The following is an 18307-nucleotide window of genomic DNA, read 5'->3' as shown; positions in this document are numbered from 1 at the left end:
GTTACCCAACTCCAGCATCCTCAACTGTAAAATGCAATAATCTCTCTCTCTCTCTCTCTCTCTCTCTCTCTCTCTCTCTCTCTCAGATCCAATAGGTCCTTATAGTCCTAAGCACAGGACTGGTGTATATAATGGGCTCCCAATGAACCAAATGTTGCCTGATCTAAGTAATAATTATCATTAGGTAGCTATATTACATTCAACAAGATACTTCTAGATAAAGGAAAGCTAAAGTAGGTGATTTATTTTATTTATTTTAATGGAAAATCTACTTATTAGGAATAAGAGTCTTCAGTACTCCATGGGTAAGTGTGGGGAATAAATCAGAGGAGAGAATCACTTTTTGGGTTTTTTACCCAGGTCCCCATACCTGGCCACTTCTTGCTTGTTAGCCTATGGAAGGACAGAAGTGGACCCAAAACAGGTCCCCTGAGCCAGGCGTGTCTGACTCCTGGGCAGCAGCTCAGTGTGTCGGAGGCCAGTGTCAACAACCCTCACAGGCAGGCTGGCCACAGCCCCCAGACACCAGGCAGAGGCACAGTCTGTCCTCCAGGTGGAAATGGTAAAGAGCAGAGGGCTCCTCCCAGGCCAGGCTCAGGGGGTCCAACCCCAGTGGAAGCCTGAGGGCACACTTGTGGGAACGCGGTTCAGGAAGCCAAACCAGATCCATATGGGCATCTCAGAGCTTAGACGGAACGATACTGACTGGCCCAGGACTCCGAGTACGGGCAGACCTGTGTGTCTGCTACTCTGCCTCCCTTTGGCTCAGGAACGAAAAGTAAGGATGGGGGCTCCGGCTATGTACCCAGCTCCCGCGATAGAGTCCAGCTTAGGTGTCGGATGGATTTTCACAGAAATGTGTCCGCTGTTTGCGATGGTTCTGAAGTGTGGGCCCTTCTCCCATTGTGATCAGCAACTGCTCCTCAAAGTAGAGGAGCTGGTCGACTTCAAAACAGTCGCTGGCACGAGGCACCACTTTCTCTAGAGACGCCCTGACCTCCGCTTCGCCGGCTCTCTGCCGCCGGGCCCTCTTGAGGTAGTGGTAGACCTCCTCAAACACTGCTGCTCCCAGCTTCTGCACCGCGGACCTGCCACAGAGCGAGGAAGACAGTTACCCAGGGAGATCACCTGCAGGAAATGTACTTTTAAGTGATTAGTTACACAAATCACATGGTAGCCCTGGGATTTGGAGAAAAAAAAAGGGGGCGGGGGGAAGAGCATGTGGTTTCTCCAGCTTGAACATTTCACAATATTCCACAAATATTTCCTGAATGTTTGGTATGTTCAGGGGACCCTTCTAGGCTCCGGGACACAGCATAAAACAAGTGAGGCAAACCCCTACCTCCATGGAGCTTGTCTTCCAGGGTAGAGATTAAACAGATGAATTTAAAGATATATTCACAGTACAAGGGCTGGCGGTGCTGAGTGCACTGGAGAATAAAGCAGGGTGAGGGGTGGAGGAAGGTGAGGGGCAGGGCGATCCTCGCTGAGCAGGTGTCCGCTGAGGCCAGTACTAGGAGGAGACGGACCTGGGACCTGAGGCTAAAAGGTGTCAGAGAAACATGGAGAAGCCAGTGTGGCTGGGGTCAGGAAATAGGGGGAGCAGGACGGTGGGATATGAAACCAGAGAAATGATAATAATGAGAATAAAATAACGAGAAAGAAACTGTTCTACGAATTACAGGCACTTTTCTATGCACTTAGCCTTTACAACAGCTGTGTGAGGGCTGTTGGTTTTTTTAAAATCCCTATTTTACAGAAGAAGAAACTGAGGCTCAGGTGATTTGGGCAAGTTCCTAGCAAGGCCAGCGTTCACTTTTCTGTACCGGCCTGCAGTCCCTGTCCATATGCAGCTGTCAGCTGTCCCCTGTTACCACCATATTGCCCGACCTAGTGCATTTATTTTGCCTCTATTTTCCTCTGTTTCCGGCCAGGGTCACACACTAAAGGTCTACGGCAAACTTGGCCATGACATACTTTGTTTGACCGGCATCATGTTTTCTTTTCTTCTGTTTATTATTATTTTGGAACATTTTAATGTAAAAGTCCTGAGGCAGGGCCCGCACTCTGCACTCTCCATTGTTTTACTGCCCTTTGCTCACCTCCTTCCTTCCTTATCAGCTTATACGAGGCTGCCTCTCAGATTTCCCCCACCTGCCTGCCTCAAGGGCATTTGAGTGTTATGAATTTGGGTAGACAGTTCAAAATTTATGTGCCGACATTGACCTCATCAGTCCTCCACTGAACGTTTAGCTTTGTCCTCGAACACCGTGTGACTGTCTTCAGAAATACGGTTTTTTCATTTTGGGAAGTATTTTCTGGCTCCATTGCTAGGAGTGGGATTAAGTACATGTGTGTTCACTCTGTGAGAAGTCATGCTCGTACCTGTGATTTCTGCACTTTTCTGTATATATGTCGAGCTTGATTAAAAGATAAAAAATTGTGTGAGAATGGAATTATTAGGTCAAAAGGTGTAAATACTTTTATTACTTTAGCCTTGGGAAAAATGCTTCTTTATTCTTCATATCAATGGATTTGGTGAAAAAAAGATTAGGTTTTGGATTTTTTTTCTTCAGAGTTTTTAGAGCATTGCCACTAGACAGTAATGCTGGCAATGTGTCTGACAATAACACTGAAGGCACCAATCAGAGACTCTTTGATACATTTCATAAGCTCTCATTGTGCAGTACAATTCAACCTTGTAATCTCCAGAACACGGGATCTAAGCTAGGTGTGTGCAGATAAAAAGAAGAAAAAGTAATTGATCCTGCTCTAGTTTAGAGACTAGTAATTGCAATGCAAGCTATATACATTTTAAACTTTAACATTTTATAGCACTTTAGAGCTTGCAAAAGGCTTTTATGTTCATTATCTCAAATGATCCTTGAGAACTAGGCAATTCATTGAACATTTATCTTAATTTTACAGATAAGTAGGTTGACTTTTAAAAACTCACACAGCTGGTTGGTGATGGAGCTTAAACTCAAACACAGGGAATTGGAACTTCGGGGGCTGGAGAGGCCACCGCCCCTGGGCCCCGCACCGTCCAGCTTGAGTACGTTTCCCACCTTCTGCCACGAGACTATTGGGACTGCCCCCAGGATGCCTCCCATTCCCAGTCACCTCAGCTACACCACCTTCCCTATATGCACAGCACTTACAACTCTCTGGTATTTTCCTTCTGTTTTTTTGTGTGGATATTTGTTTATCTCTCCCACTCCCCTGATGAGCATACAACTTCCATGAGGGAGGGACCCAGGGAATAGAACAGCACCAGGCATGCAGAAGGTGCTCAGGAATGAAGGAATGACCCCACACAGCCATCCTGAGAAAAACATAAAGTGCTAGGAAAGTTCGTGTGGGGAAAATCAGAGAATGCCCTCTGGAGGAGGCGGCGCTATCGAATTTGGGCCATAACAACGGGAGCGAAGCCAGGTGGCAGCAACAGTGGGAGTTCTGGGAAGTCAGTGAGCCAGTCTGGCATGTGAGTAAGATGCATGAAGAAGAGGGTGAGACCCATTGGACTGTAACATTACAGAAACGCTAGAGTTGGACCAGTAATATCAGCCACTGATGACAGAGAAGCCCACATGTCCTCCGAAACCACAATAACTAAGCATTTCTGAGCTTCCTCTATGGGCCAGGCTCTACTTTGGGCTTCTCCTCACATTATCCCATTAAATCCTCATAACGACCCTGAGGGTAGATATTGTTACTCCCAATTCACAGATGAGAAAACTGAGACATAAGAGGGTATTACATAACTTGCCCAAATCACTATGCTGTATACCTGAAACTAACGTATTATTGAATGTCACCTGTAATTGAAAAAAAATAAAAATTTAAATTAAAAAAGATGAAAGAAAAAGTTTAAAAATCGTAACTGCCATCATATTGTTTTTCAAATAAACAATGTGGAAAATAAGCATAAAAAATAAGTTGTAAGAGAATAGATCCTACGATGTCTCATCACAAGTAGTTTTTTCTTTCTTTTTATTGTATCTATATGAGATGGTGGGTGTTAAGTAACCTACTGTGGTAATCATTTCACCATATATGTAAATCAAACCATCATGCTGTCTACCTCAAACTTATACAGTGATATATAGAAAATATTTCCCAATAAAATTGGAAAATAAAAAAACAAAATAACTTGCCCATTGCCACATAGTTTTTAAATGGTGAGCTGGGATATGGGTTCTAGTAGTTTCACGCCAGGACTCACTCCTCTCACCATGAGAGATTCAGAGAGATTGAAGGTGAGTCTTGGCTCAACCCTTCACTGGCTGTGTGATCTTGGGCCAACTACTTAACCTCTCTGAGCCTTACATTTTTATATTTAAGTGGATATCGCACACACACACACACACACACACACCCCTCAGCAGACTACCTGCTACCTATCAGACACTTCATAGCCTTTGTTTTACTATCCTGCACATCACTGTCACGTTCTCAGTGGTGAATTGCACAGTTATCCTATTTTGGTTTAACCGGAAGCATCAAGCAATTTTTTAGTTCTACGTCTGGTTAAGAAACTATTTTAAATATTTTTATCTTCTCTGGCTGAATTAGAAAACAAATGACACAGAAAGGCCAGTGGCACAGTGGGAGTAAAAAGAAAGTCATTTCGTAGAAATAATCATGAAAACCTAGTTTAAAAGAAAGCATTAAGACAACAGATTATTCTTCAGGCACAGTTTAAAAAAACCTTGAAAGTGATTTTACAGAATATAAGAAATCCCTACACATCAAATATGTATGAGCCACTGCAGGAATAGAATGGAGCAATGTGTTTTCCCTTAATATGCTGTCTGAATGATCATTTGGTGCTAACGGGCACCAGGAATCTTTATTAAGGATGGATTCTCTACCCCTTCTCTCCATGCCCCATGGCTGCCTGTGCATCTGCTGGGCAAAGACAGAACAGACCTCTCTCCAGATCCGCACTATCCACAGATCAGTACAGACACTGCACTGTGGGTGCCGGGACGACACGGGACAGCCCCAGAGGGACCTGCGACTGGCCCGGTGCGTGCCTCTGCTCTGTCCACACCGGGCAGCAGAATCTCGAGTGTTACTGTTAAAGCTAACCATTCCTGAAAGGGTTATTTTAATTATGACCTAAACACCCTCGGTTGTTCATGATCAATAAATATAGATAAAGTCACTGATTAAAAACAAAACCCAGCTAGTTATTGCTTACAGGAAACACACCTAAAACACAGAGCACCGAATTGTTGAGAGTAAACAAACAAAGATATGCCGGGAAAGTAATAAATAAAAGAAATCTGGGGGTAGCTATATCGATATGAGACAAAGTACACTTTAAGAAAAGAAGTGTTATTAGGACAAAGAATGTCACCAGATAATGAAAACAGTTCAATTCACCAGGAAGAAATAAGAATTCCTAACTAGCATGCGTCTAATAAAGTACAATCAAAATTCATAATGCACCAGAGGGAGAAACGGTCAGATATGCCTCACAATGCAGGAGTTCAGCGCTCCTTGCTCCGCTGTTGTAGGTGAACATTTGAAAAATTAGTAGTACTGTAGAAAATCTGAATACACATATAAAGCTAAACTTAATAGACTTAATATAGGACTCTCTCCTTCCCTGGTGATTACAGAACCTACCCTCTCTTATAACATTTACAAAAACTGACCACATACCAGACACCAGTTCAAGTGTCAACACAATTCAGACCACAGTACAATTGATAGAAAACTGTAACAAGAACATGGATTAAACATTACCGTGTTTTCAGATTTACTTATTCCAAGTAAATTATGGGTCAACAGAGAAATCAGGCATGCTATAAACAGACTCAGAAGAAGAGTGATCGTGTTCTAGCACTGTAATATCGCCGTGTAAATTTATTCTGACACTCGGGAAACTTGCCGTAAGAATTCTGCAATGAGTATTTTAGGAACCCTAAAATAGACAATTCTATTTAAGGGGGCTCTCTTGCTGTCCTCTAACATTTGAGGAGAGAGGGGAATGCTCTCTGTGCTGATCAAATTAAAGAAGGCTTCTAGGTTCACTTTTTCAAAGGGAGGGAGAGGAGGAAAGATGAGGGACAGGAACTACCCCTTTAGTTAGGTGGGTATCGCAAATAAAAAGCACTTACATTTTCAAATGAAGAGAGTTTATATTTTCTTTCTTTGTCATCTTTTTTCTTCCTAGGCTCATATGCTCTATCAACCTTACCCTCCTGTTCTAAGTCTTTAAGGCAGCAGTTCTCAACCTGTGGTCGCGACCCCTTTGGCAGTCGAATGACCCTTTCACAGGGGTTGCCTAAGACCATACTGCATATCAGATATTTATATTACTATTCATAATGGTAGCAAAATTACAGTTATGAAGTAGCAACGAAAATAATTTTATGGTTGGGTCACCACATGAGGAACTGTATTTAAAGGGCCAGAACAGGGGTCCTCAAACTTTTTAAACAGGGGCCAGTTCACTGTCCCTCAGACCGTTGGAGGGCCGGACTATAGTTAAAAAAAAAAACTATGAACAAATTCCTATGCACACTGCACATATCTTATTTTGAAGTAAAAAAACAAAACGGGAACAAATACAATATTTGTATTTGCATGTGGCCCGCGGACAGTAGTATGAGGACCTCTGGGCCAGAAGGTTGAGAACCACTGCTTTAAGGGATGTTGCGTTTACAGGCCGGCGCTCTCTGTGCTGACCACTGCCCTGCCCAGACCCCTGGCAAACGCAGGGGTTGGAGGAAGCCTCCCCAGGGCTCTGAAGATGCTCCATCTGCCGGGAGCAAAGCCCCAGTGCGTGTGGCTGACTCCCCAGCTGAAGACCCCATTAAGCCACAGGAGTACTTCCTCCCTCCCCTGCTTGTGTCCTCCAAACTCACCGCTCAGCCTCCAAATTCCTGCCCTGACCTCTCTCACGCTTACTTTTTCTCTGCAAACAACATATTTTATCACGTACATTTATTTGCCCATCAGTGACTGACTGCTCTGTGTGCCCTCTCCCCCTTAGGGCTCTAAAGAAGAGGACTATTTTCTTCTTAGTAGTCACTTCCTAGCATACTCTGCTTTTCCCTAATATTTTATGAAACGTCAATCACCCCACTGGAATATAAGGTCTGCGGGCAGGAATTATTTTCACCTTTTCCCTTCCCCCCCCAAAAACCCCACCTGGAACAGTGGCAAGTACACAACAGATACTTGTTGGACAAATGAATAGATACCTTAAAAGCCAAAGAAAGAAGAAATATGGTAACATCATACTATTTTATTTAAAAATATATGAATTCCTAGTGCTTGTTCTAAGAATTAGCACACAGCGAAATTATAACCTAATTTTGCCAGATATAAGATCACGTTTATGATGCTTAGGTGATGTTTTACAAGATAAAGCTCCAATCAAGCGTAGTTTTCAGTATTTCTTGGGATATTTTCATCCTTATTTCAAATGGATTGGTTTTATGGGGCCTGTACTATCACCTCTGTATAAAAATGTCCTCTTCCACTTCTGAGTGAGAAGAAACAAACCTTATTTATGAAGAAGTTCTACGTGGAAGGGACCGTGTTCCTGCCCTCTTCTTTCACACGCGCACGCCCGGGGCCATCTGGAGAGCAACGCACATCCGCCCACAGCTGCCGAGAGCCCCGGCTGCCCTGCCGCATGCACGTACGAGGCCTTGGAGGAGGTGACCCCAAAGGCCCTCAGTTCCTGGGGGGAATGGTCAACAGATGTCGCGTCTGCTGTGGGAGCTAAATAAGGCAGAGAGCAGCAGAGGAGGGGCTGTAGCCCCCGTTCTATACAACAGATTAGCTTAACAGCAGAAAATGTTTACCACGTTTCCCCCTCCTAGAAAAACAACAGGCGATTTCTCTTCGGGGAAATGGAAAAGGAATGAGTTCCCACAGTTCTGATGGGTCATCAGGTTTAAAAGCTCCCTTATCCCTGTCGCTTTAGAAGAATGAACAGAAAAGTCTCTCTCCCTTGCCTTGGAGCTGATTTGCTCTGCAAACCATTAAAAGTTCCCCAGCCATGGCTGTGTGTATATAGATGGTTTTCCAGATTCGTTACCCACTCACGGAGTACATAACTGAAGCAAAGGACCTTTGTTTCCTGTCCTGCTCTACCACTCGACTTGGAGTCCGCTGGGGACAGAGGACCTTTCTTAACCATTTTTGCACACAGCACAGTCCTGGCAAAAAGCAGCGCCTAGTCCTTCATTCAGCACACTTTCAGTACAAGCCTAGTGTTGGGGAGGCTGCCATAAACCTCTGATATCACAGAACCCATGCTTTAGTGGGAAGACAACAGATTTTTAAACAAGTAAAGAAACAAACAAGGTAATTTTAGATTTTTGTCAATGCTACAAAAAAACTGAAACAGGGAGATGGGAGAGAGAGAGAGCAGGGCTGCTGAGAAAAGGGCTGGGACCCCTTCGTAAAGTGGAAGCGGAAAAGATGTTCTAGGGCAGTGGTCGGCAAACTCATTAGTCAACAGAGCCAAATATCAACAGTACGATTGAAATTTCTTTTGAGAGCCAAATTTTTTAAACTTAAGCTATATAGGTAGGTACATTGTTATTAACTTAATTAGGGTACTCCTGAGGCTTAGGAAGAGCCACACTCAAGGGGCCAAAGAGCCGCATGTGGCTCGTGAGACGCAGTTTGCTGACCATGGTTCTAGGGGATTTGGTACCAGCCCCCATTTGATCACGGAGTCCTGTCCTTTGAACCGGTTCCCCCCGCCCCCATCTTTTTGACAAACCCTAAGGCAGAGAAAGCTAGTCCTGCCCCTAACGTTGTGGGGATGTGGCTAAAGTACAAGCGGAGGCCCACACCTGTCTAGATAATTAAAGTTAAGAAGCAAGCCACCAAACTGCTAAATAAAATATGATCTATCTTCCTACCTTGGCAAGTTAATTTTATAAACACCTGGAAGGCAGGCTCACATTCAGACTCCTCAGAGTTCTCACTGGAATGTGGCAGAGCCGGGTGAGCCAGCCCTGGACCCTTGTCCCTAGCTGCTGGCCTGCCCCCTTCTCTTCCCAGCCTGGCTCCGCCTCCCACTATGGAGCTAAGTTGGTGCTTATTTGCGGAGTGAACTGTTTATTTGTCAATCTGGCATCCAGTCTCAATTTTATAATCTCAATACCCACATATGTTTTCATAAACTTTTTCAAAGTAGCATAAACTATAAATCAATAACCATAGTAATCTATATATATAAAAGGCTAAGTGACCGTCCAACCATCCAACTGTCCAGTACATATGATGCGCACTGACCACCAGGAGGCAGACGCTCAATTCAGGACCTGCCGAGCTGCGGTGACTAGGCAGCGGCAGTTCTCCTGGTGACATACCCTGGAACCAGAGAGGAGGGAGCCTGATGTGCACAAATCTGTGCACCAGGCCACTAGTTATATACATCAGTGATTTCAAGAGACTGGTATCTGACCAGCAGTTCCTTTAGCAATGTGCGCACTAGAAGTTTTTGTTTTGTTTTGTTTGGTGTATTGTAATTTCGGTGCAGGTAACAAGGAGATTTTAAATGCATGTCAGACTTTTTATTACAAAAAAAGTATAGCAACTTGCTGAGTCTGTTTCTATTGTTTACAAATGTGTGCCATGTCTTTTCATGACACTCCCAACTTTATCATAAGGATGTCATAAAATATTTTAAGATATTAAAAAAAGTGTAAAGCATAATCCAGTGACTTTACAATAACTCCCAGTTGAAGGAATCTAGCATTCACAAATATGGCTGAAGCTCCATGAATTTCCCTCCCAAATCATAACCCCCTCGCAATCCCTCGAGGTAACCACTATTCTGAATCTGGTGTTTTATCTCCACCAAACATTTTTAAAAAACTTTATTGTAGCCCTAACCGGTTTGGTTCAGTGGATAGAGCGTTGGCCTGTGGACTCAAGGGTCCCAGGTTCAATTCCGGTCAAGGGCATGTACCTTGGTTACGGACACATCCCCAGTAGGGAGTGTGCAGGAGGCAGCTGATCGATGTTTCTCATCGATGTTTCTAACTCTCTATTCTTCTCCCTTTCTCTCTGTAAAAAATCAATAAAATATATTTTTAAAAAGACTTTATTGTATGTATGTACCCTAAGAAATTAGTAGTATTGTTTTGTGTGTTTATACACTTTAAGTGGTATCATACCTTGCCTTTTATTTCTGCTCAAAGTAATTGATACATGTCCCCTTTGTGGCTCATTGATTTTCACTGTGTTTTATGCCATCACCATTTCTCCTGCTAAAATACATTTCAAGTTGTTTCTATCTGTCCCTAACCCCACAACCACTTTTACTAAAAAAGCTGTTGTGAACATTCTTTGCGCACATCTTGGATTCAATATATCTTAAACTACAACAGATAAACATGTATGGAAAACTGAGCTTTTTAGACATACTGTAGGTCCTATGTTAAGCCTTATTTTCAGATTAATCTACCATCACTCATATTTGATCTTTTATAATGGCTTCAAAATGAATATTTTATAATAAGAAAATACAATCCAGAGAGGGATGGAGTAATTTAAAAAACAGAATCATGGAATTTTTTTAAAGTACCAAGGAATTCCCCTGATCAAACACCTTCCTTTTATAGACAAGGAAACTGATTTCACAATGGGAAAGGGGACTGCCCAGTGGTGAGCACTGGACTACAGAGAGTGGAGACTACACTGGGCCTCCACCGTAATGGGCATGCGTATGAAATAAATACAAAATAAACAAATTCCTTTGCTTTTCCTTCTATCCCTTAAGCTCCACTAAGCAATGCATCATGACAAGACATGGGACCACTGGATGAGGTTCTTCCTGGCTAACCTGCAACTGTGCTTCCTTTGATCAATTCAAACTACATTGTTGAAAAGTCAATTTCACCCCCAATTTGCTGAGTAGAACTAAAGACCAGAAAATAAAACAGATTTCCTAATCAAACACAATAAAAATAATTGGATTCACAAAGAAAATGAAATCACAAAAGGAAAAGAAATTAGAACATAAATATGTTTGGAAGGATTTCTCAGAGCAAGGATGAGTTCTTACAGTTGGGAAACTATGGGTTTCCTTGGAGAAGAGTGAATTTTAAAAGCTGCCTTTCACTTGGTGAGCTTCCCCAATGATTCCCTCCTTGAGCAAGTGGAGTCAGGCGCCCCTGGGTCCTCTTCTCAACTAGTCTCATTCTCTTCTGCAATCCTCGCATACTGTTGGAGAAGGTAACCAGGAGGCTCACCATTGAGAGAGTAAGGTGCTGTTACAACCATCTGGAGGTATATGTAACTGAACACAGGTAAGGCCTCTATATAAACTTTAAAAAAATATATGTATTTATTGGTTTCAGAGAGGAAAGGAGAGGGAGAGAGAGATAGAAACATCAATGATGAGAGAGAATCACCCATTGGCTGCCTTCTGTACACCCCACACTGGGGATTGAACCTAGGCATATGCCCTGACCGGGAATCGAACCATGACCTCCTGGTTCACAGATCAATGTTCAACCACAGAGCCACGCCAGCCAGGCTCTACATAAACTTTTAAGTTTGGCAGGTAGTTGTGGAAAACTATTCATCTTATGGCTGACCAAGACAAATGTCCTCCGTTCCTTGCTCATCAAAACTGCCACCTACCAATTGGAATGGTCCGCCTCTTTCTTTGGTCTCTCCTTGCCCTCTGTGTATAGGGGCCAGTTTCAAATGTCATTCAGAAAGCTCCTGAGGTTGCAAAGGAACACCTACAGAGCCCAGTTTAGCGAGAACGCCCCCACCCTTCATACCCAACAGAGCTCTTCCTGGTCACTTTTCATCAAGGGACTTCCTCGCTCTGCCCTTTGGCTGTAACCCCCAGCTGTCCCTGTTGTATTCAGAGCTGAGTTCCATCTCCCTCCCCTATTGAAGTAATCTCGAATAAAGTCTTCTTTGCCTATTTAATTCTGTCTGGTGCTGCTTTTCTTACATAGATTCACCTTTTAATGTCATACTATCATGGGCCCCATATTGCCAACTGCCCATGATTAGAGCAGCCAGGCCTTGGCTGAGCTGAGACAGTCCCAGTGCATGCCTGACACAGGAACACAGTCGTAATACTGCCCCTTTCCACTGGCCAAAGTACCCTGGCTTGGACAATCCATTTTATGGTCACACACATGGTGTAAGATGTACTGGCTGGAGGCCCTCGGTGACAAGAGGACCTGCTGGACTTTAGGACGGCGCTACTGCAATGACAAAGGACAAAAGGGAGCAGGTTCATTAAATGAACACAAACTCTCTTTTTAGCCCCAACTCCTGGCGTATCGTTACATCTGATTTAGAGCATGTTATGTCCAAATGAAAATGTTTCTCCATAACTAAAAACAAACATGATTATTTAATCACTTCATCTCTCAAACATATGCATACATTGCCTTTATTGTGCCGCTCTCTTGATCACTACAGATGGCTTTATCCCAGCACACTCACCCAGAGGGTGACCTGCATTCCAGAGTGACAGGGATGGAGGGAGAAGGGGGTGGAGAAGATAGACAGAGACCAGGAAGGCCAATGTGGTACAGGCCTTCAGAAAAACAGATGAGATTGGAGACTCAATACTGAATTCCCTGGTGAATTGCATTAAAGGACTGAAATGAATTTGCAAGACAGTAATTGAAGCTGACACCTCCTCTTACCAGATGGGGACAAATCAAGCCTGAGCTGTGCTGTCACCTGCTATGGGGAGAGGGAAGGACAGGAGGGAACCCCCTAAAGCCTTTCAGCTGGAAAGGATGGGTTTCTTAACTGTCTCCTGTCTCGAAACAAAGGAGAAAGCCTTCATCAAGGTGAGGTTTGTGGAGTGGCTTTGAGCAATGGGTTTGTTAGCTGCTGCAGGATCAGATTGCCGATTTAGAGAAAACAGCCAGGGCCACCAGAAGGGCGCTCTACTAAACCCCGGCCCCCAGTCCGATCCTGGGCCTGCAGAGGCACAGCCGCGGCTGCCGGTTAGAAATGCAGACTCAGAACCTGCTTTTCCCAGGATCCACAGTGATTCACATGCACCTCAGTGTGAGAGACACTGGCCTGAGCTGCAGATGAGACGTGAATAGCAAGACTCCGAAGAGCATTTACAACTGTGAATTAGCTTTGGCCAGAGAATCTAGATGCTTCCATGGGATCAAGCCAGCTCTGCAAACCCTGAGGCATCATTTCACACACCAGCACCCTCTCCCGAGTGAGGAGTGACTCAATTTACCGTTGACTTTATGAGTTTAAATAGAGCCCTCCAGCAATTTCTGGCTCGAGCTCCTGCTTCCCCTCTCTCCCGCCCCTCCCCCTCTTCTTTCCTTCTCCCTGGGCCCCTGGTACACAGATTTGTACTAATGACCATCTTGGATCCACAACACATTCCCAGCACGATGCTTGTCTTCAGAGGAGGACCCCAGCCTTGTTTGGGTGGAGATTACGACGTTTGTTTGGTAGTTAGTTCATGGGTCTGCTTGGCCATGCTCGCTCCTGATTCCTAATTCTGCATTAGCTAGAAGTCTCTTTGCAGGGGACCTCTTTCTCTCCAATTTGGGAAGTACTGACTTCTGATTTTACCTTACTGATGGTTTGATTAGGAAGTGACAGCCAAGCATGAACCTGTGTTAATTTTTCTCTTTGCTTTGTACCTGGGACAGATATTGCAGAAATCATTTGGTGTGGAATGGAGTTTTGAGTGCGTCATGGGTAGTCTTGGTATACGCATGCAGAGAAACAGGAAGAATTCAGTTGGAGGTTTTAGCTGAACCATATGAAATTGCTACTTTTACAGGTTACAAAGGGTAAAGTAACGGCAATTTCATCTAGTCATCCTAATTAGAATGTTTTAGATTATAATTTTTTGACCTAAGAAATATTAAGAGAATTGAAAGTGCTATTTGTGGAGGCTGGTTGCCTCTTCTCCTTGGAGTTACTTTTTGGAAGTTGGGGCAAATACTTTTGAAGCCCAGACAGCCATCTTTCTATTCTAAGCAGCCAGGGAGAAATGGTGTGCTCGAAGGTGAGCTTAGTTATAGATTTAGGATGAATGTATGTGTCCTTGAAGGAGGCTGATCACCTTCTGAACCCGTGAAATAGAGAAATGGCTCTAGACCCTGACACACAAACTGGGCTTCTTTTCTGCTTCCTTGCTCCAGTCATGTGCAGTTCATACTTGAACTCTGGTAGGAGCAGTAAGAGAGTTTCCCATCATCAAGTCAACACTGCTCTTTAGTTAGGATGTGGGTGGGGAAGAGTCCAAGTCAAGTATAGGATCTAGTCTCGTTCTTGGTTAATTATCACAACTATACTGAATGCATGCTGTGTCCCATGGTTCCCTGGGCATAATTCTACCAGAGCCCGAATCGCATCACAGTGTAACTATGTATAATGTGCTGGTCTGGGACCACACTTTGAGCAGCAAGGTAGGAACCGTGTCTTATTTGTAATGCTGTGCCTAGAGCCTTTTCCTTGAAGGGAACGCAGTGCATAGTAGGCATTAAAGCCTGTTTCATCTCAAATTTAAATATTTTTGAATAAATTATTACTTTTAAAAATATTTTTTTATTGATTTGAGAGAGGAGGGGAGTGGGAGAGAGATAGAAACATCAGTGATGAGAGGGAATCATCAATCGGCTTCCTCCTGCATGTTCCCCACTGGGGCTTGAGCCTGCAACCCGGGCATGTGCCCTGACCAGGAATCAAACCATGACTCCCCGGTTCATAGGTTGACACTCAACCACTGAGCCATGCCGGTCAGCTTAAATGATTACTTTTAATAACCAATCACAATAACAAAAATTGAAGCTATTACAAATTTGTAAATAAATATCAAGGGTCACATCCCATGAACCAGCAATTACCTAAGACATTTATCTTAGAAAAGAACCTGAAATTTTAAAACAAGATTAGGTCCAAAATATTTATGTCAACATTAGATATGAGTTGAAAAAATTGCAAACAACCCAAGGTTATATTACAGAGAAATAAAATTTTTTTTGGAAAATTTAGTAACATAGGAAACTGCTCAATAAAGGTGGAGGAAAACCATGATACTATATCCTGATTTTCTTTTAAACTTAGCATTACATTACAAAAATGTCCCAAATTATTCAAAATTCTGCCAAAATCATGTTTATGATGGCTGAAGAATATCTCATTGGACATAAATATAGTAAGTTATTAACTCTGTTTCAGAAGCACACACACAGTAAACAATGACACAAATGGGATCATGTCATGCCTATTGCTTGGCACTTTCCTGTTCTCAGGTATGTAGTCTAGAGAGCTCATCACATGAGCACACAGAGATCTTCCTCGATTCTCTTTAATGCCAGGGCAGTATTCCACTGCAAGGATATATGTTGATTTTTCAGAACTCTTATTGATACCGTTACGTCCGTGGTCGGCAAACTGCGGCTCGCAAGCCACATGCGGCTCTTTGGCCCCTTGAGTGTGGCTCTTCCACAAAATACCACGTGCGGGCGCACGTACAGTGCAATTGAAACTTCGTGGCCCATGCACAGAAGTCGGTTTTTGGCCTGTGCAAGTCTATTTTGAAGAAGTACTGTTGATATTTGGCTCTGTTAACTAATGAGTTTGCCGACCACTGCTTTAGGCTATTTATAGCTTTTTTGCTGTTAAAACAATCTGACAATAGATAGCTTTGATATAGGTTTTTTGGCATCTTTGCAAGTATTTCCGTGGGATAAATTCTGCAATTGTTGGATCAAAGAGAATGTTCATTTAAAAAATTTGAAAAGACATTACCAAATTGCCCTCCAAATTATTATACCAATTAACACTTTTCAACACTTTCTGAAAGTAAACTGCTTTATTTTCAAATGGAAACAGTGAATGGGATATATTTGTGTGTATTTGAACATGACTATGGCACCATCGTACCATAGGTCTCCCTCCACCCTTGCCTACCTCCCCACTTTTTCTTCCTTCACACCTTCCTTCCTTTTCTCTTTTCTTCCTTCTCTTTCCCCGCTTCCCCCTTTCCTTCCTTTCTACTTTATTGTTATCTAATGGCAGAAGAGACAGAGGGGAGATTAAAATGAAGGCTAGGGAAGAATTTGTGTGGCATTTAGAGAACTGGAAGGAAGCAGGAAATGGGCTTAACGTGGAAGAGTGCTGGCTCCGGCAGCACAGAGACTGAAACCGGACCGATACGTACCCGGACCACATCACCACGCTGTACACCTTCCGCTTACATGATGTCACATGTCAGTTATATCTCGATAAAGGTGGGGAAAAGTCGGAAGCAGAATGGGGTGGAGGATACCTGGAGGCCTACAGCACAGGACAGTCAGACATCCTGGGGAGGACAGTTTGGATGTGTGTTTCTAATCTACATGGGCACAGCAGTCTCCTGGGAACTTGTTGAAAATGCAGATTCAGATGAGGTCGGTCTGTGGTGGGCCGGAGATTCTGCATGTCTAATGGGTTTCCGGGTGATGCTGATGCGTCTGGTCTGGACCCCACTTTGGGGAACAGGACTCAGTTAACCAAGCCATTGCCAGAAGCAACGGCAGGCGTGTTACCAGCCAGTGGGAGGGCTGTGAGCATTGCTCGTTAGAGCCAAGAATGCCTCCTGGGAACATTACAAGGCGGTAAAGTAATGAGCTGGTGGGTCTGTCACACTGCTTCCCCCGTGGGATTCAGCCTGCCTGGCAACGGCACCGGACCAAACGAACGCTACATTCAAACCTATGCTTATTCTTTCCACTCTTGCGGGAGGGAACCCTTATCTTGTAATCAGATCATAGATCCTTTGCCCCATCTCCAAAAGTTAGCAATAACTGGTGTCACACAGAGTCCTCCAACACTGCCTTGATTTACATAATATCTGGTGGTGCTGACATGGTCCCAGGTTTAAGTGGCAATTGCCTGCCTTCGGCTCAGTCCCCAGGGTGCCAACACCCGGCAGCTAGTGTGACAGGCCTCACCTCATTATTCTCTATATTAGGAGAACAAAATGGGGACCGTTTCCCAGAAGGCCCAGCGTGAAAGCAGTTTCAGTCTGGGCTTCACAGCATCGCAGCTTCCTTGGAATTAAACAGGCCCATGTTTCACTGAAATGTTTTCTGAACATGGTTGCACTCCAGCCAAGTTGGCATTGTTAATGTATGTTTAGGAACCAGGGTGTTGTCATACCTAATTCTGTGGGATGATTTCCTTGCCATCAGTCCTTGTAAATGAAGGGAAGTAGAAATGCCAACAAAAACCCCACAAATTCACAACCTGGCCCTGGCCAGTGTGGCTCAGTTTGGTTTGGCATTGTCCTGTGCACTGAAAGGTTGCTGGTTTGATTCCGGGTCAGGGCACATGCCAGATTGTAGGCTCAATTCCTAGTAGGGAACGTGCAGGAGGCAGCCAATCTTGCACTCTCACATCGATGTATCTCTCTCTCTCCCCCTCTCCCTTCCTCCATCTCTAATATATATATATTTCACAAGCTGAAATGGACAGGACTGTTTTTCACCTTTCTGATCCAAGCTGGGCCATCTAGATTTTCTCTCTCTTAGTTTCTGCCTACGGATAGAGACATGATGATACCAGTGGACACACACACATACACACACACACACACACACACACACACACAAACACACTCAATAGGAGCATTGGGAAAACTAGTTAAGGCATATTCTCCTTTTCAAAACATAATCAGAAGGACAAGACTCAGAATAGCACAGGTCTTAAGAACTCTGTCACCTGATGAAGCTGTTGAATGTACCCTCTGTGTCTATACCTAGGAAAGGTGTTTGCATTTGAGAAATAGCTTCAATGTGAGTAAAATGCTGTGTTTCTCTAAGGCCTGTGGGGACATGCAGTGTTTGCTTTATGAGTGATAGATACAAACTAAGGATACATGAAAAAAGTTTTAGGATGCTTGTATTCTCTGTAAATTTTGCTCTAATTAGGGATCATTAAGAATATGATGACTAGCAATTAGGTTGTTTTTATGCTTAATTCATGCCTTCATTTGCATTAGAAAGTTCTATTTGAGTAGAAAATCAGAGAGGCATAATGTTTCTCTCCTTTTTAAAAAAATCAAGCTGTTTGAACTCTGTAACCATCAAACTACTGTCTGGCTGGCACATGAAAGAAAACAAACAGCTTTTTGAGTTATCTTTACATATGCACACAGATAGCCATAAAGAGCTTTACTCCTTGATGTTGATGACTTAAAAAAAACAAACAAACATGGGAACTTTGAGGCCTGTCCCAAGGCCACAGAATGCCAAGACTCTTTTCCGCCTGGCCAGTGTGGCTCAATGGTTAACGTCGACCTATGAACCAG

The 18307-nt window shown here is 43.6% G+C and overlaps 1 protein-coding gene across 3 annotated transcripts in view; it reads right to left on the bottom strand.

Annotated features, from left to right (window-relative positions):
• Positions 1 to 251: 251 nt before the first annotated feature.
• Positions 252 to 18307, bottom strand: part of NEK11 (NIMA related kinase 11) — a 150973-nt gene continuing 132917 nt past the window's right edge. For 2 of the 3 annotated variants that reach the window (XM_070433390.1, XM_070433391.1), the window contains one exon: positions 252 to 1088. In XM_070433390.1, the coding sequence (XP_070289491.1) occupies positions 830 to 1088 (259 nt within the window). In that variant the 3' untranslated portion in view covers positions 252 to 829. The remainder of the gene's footprint in view (positions 1089 to 18307) is intronic. The other variant, XM_070433394.1, reaches the window with a different exon arrangement.

This window comes from Myotis yumanensis, unplaced genomic scaffold, assembly GCF_028538775.1.
Source record: "Myotis yumanensis isolate MYYU_CA2020_CCGP unplaced genomic scaffold, mMyoYum1.0.hap1 SCAF_14, whole genome shotgun sequence".
Classification (NCBI taxonomy): Eukaryota; Metazoa; Chordata; class Mammalia; order Chiroptera; family Vespertilionidae; genus Myotis; species Myotis yumanensis.
This window is presented reverse-complemented; position numbering and strand designations above follow the sequence as displayed.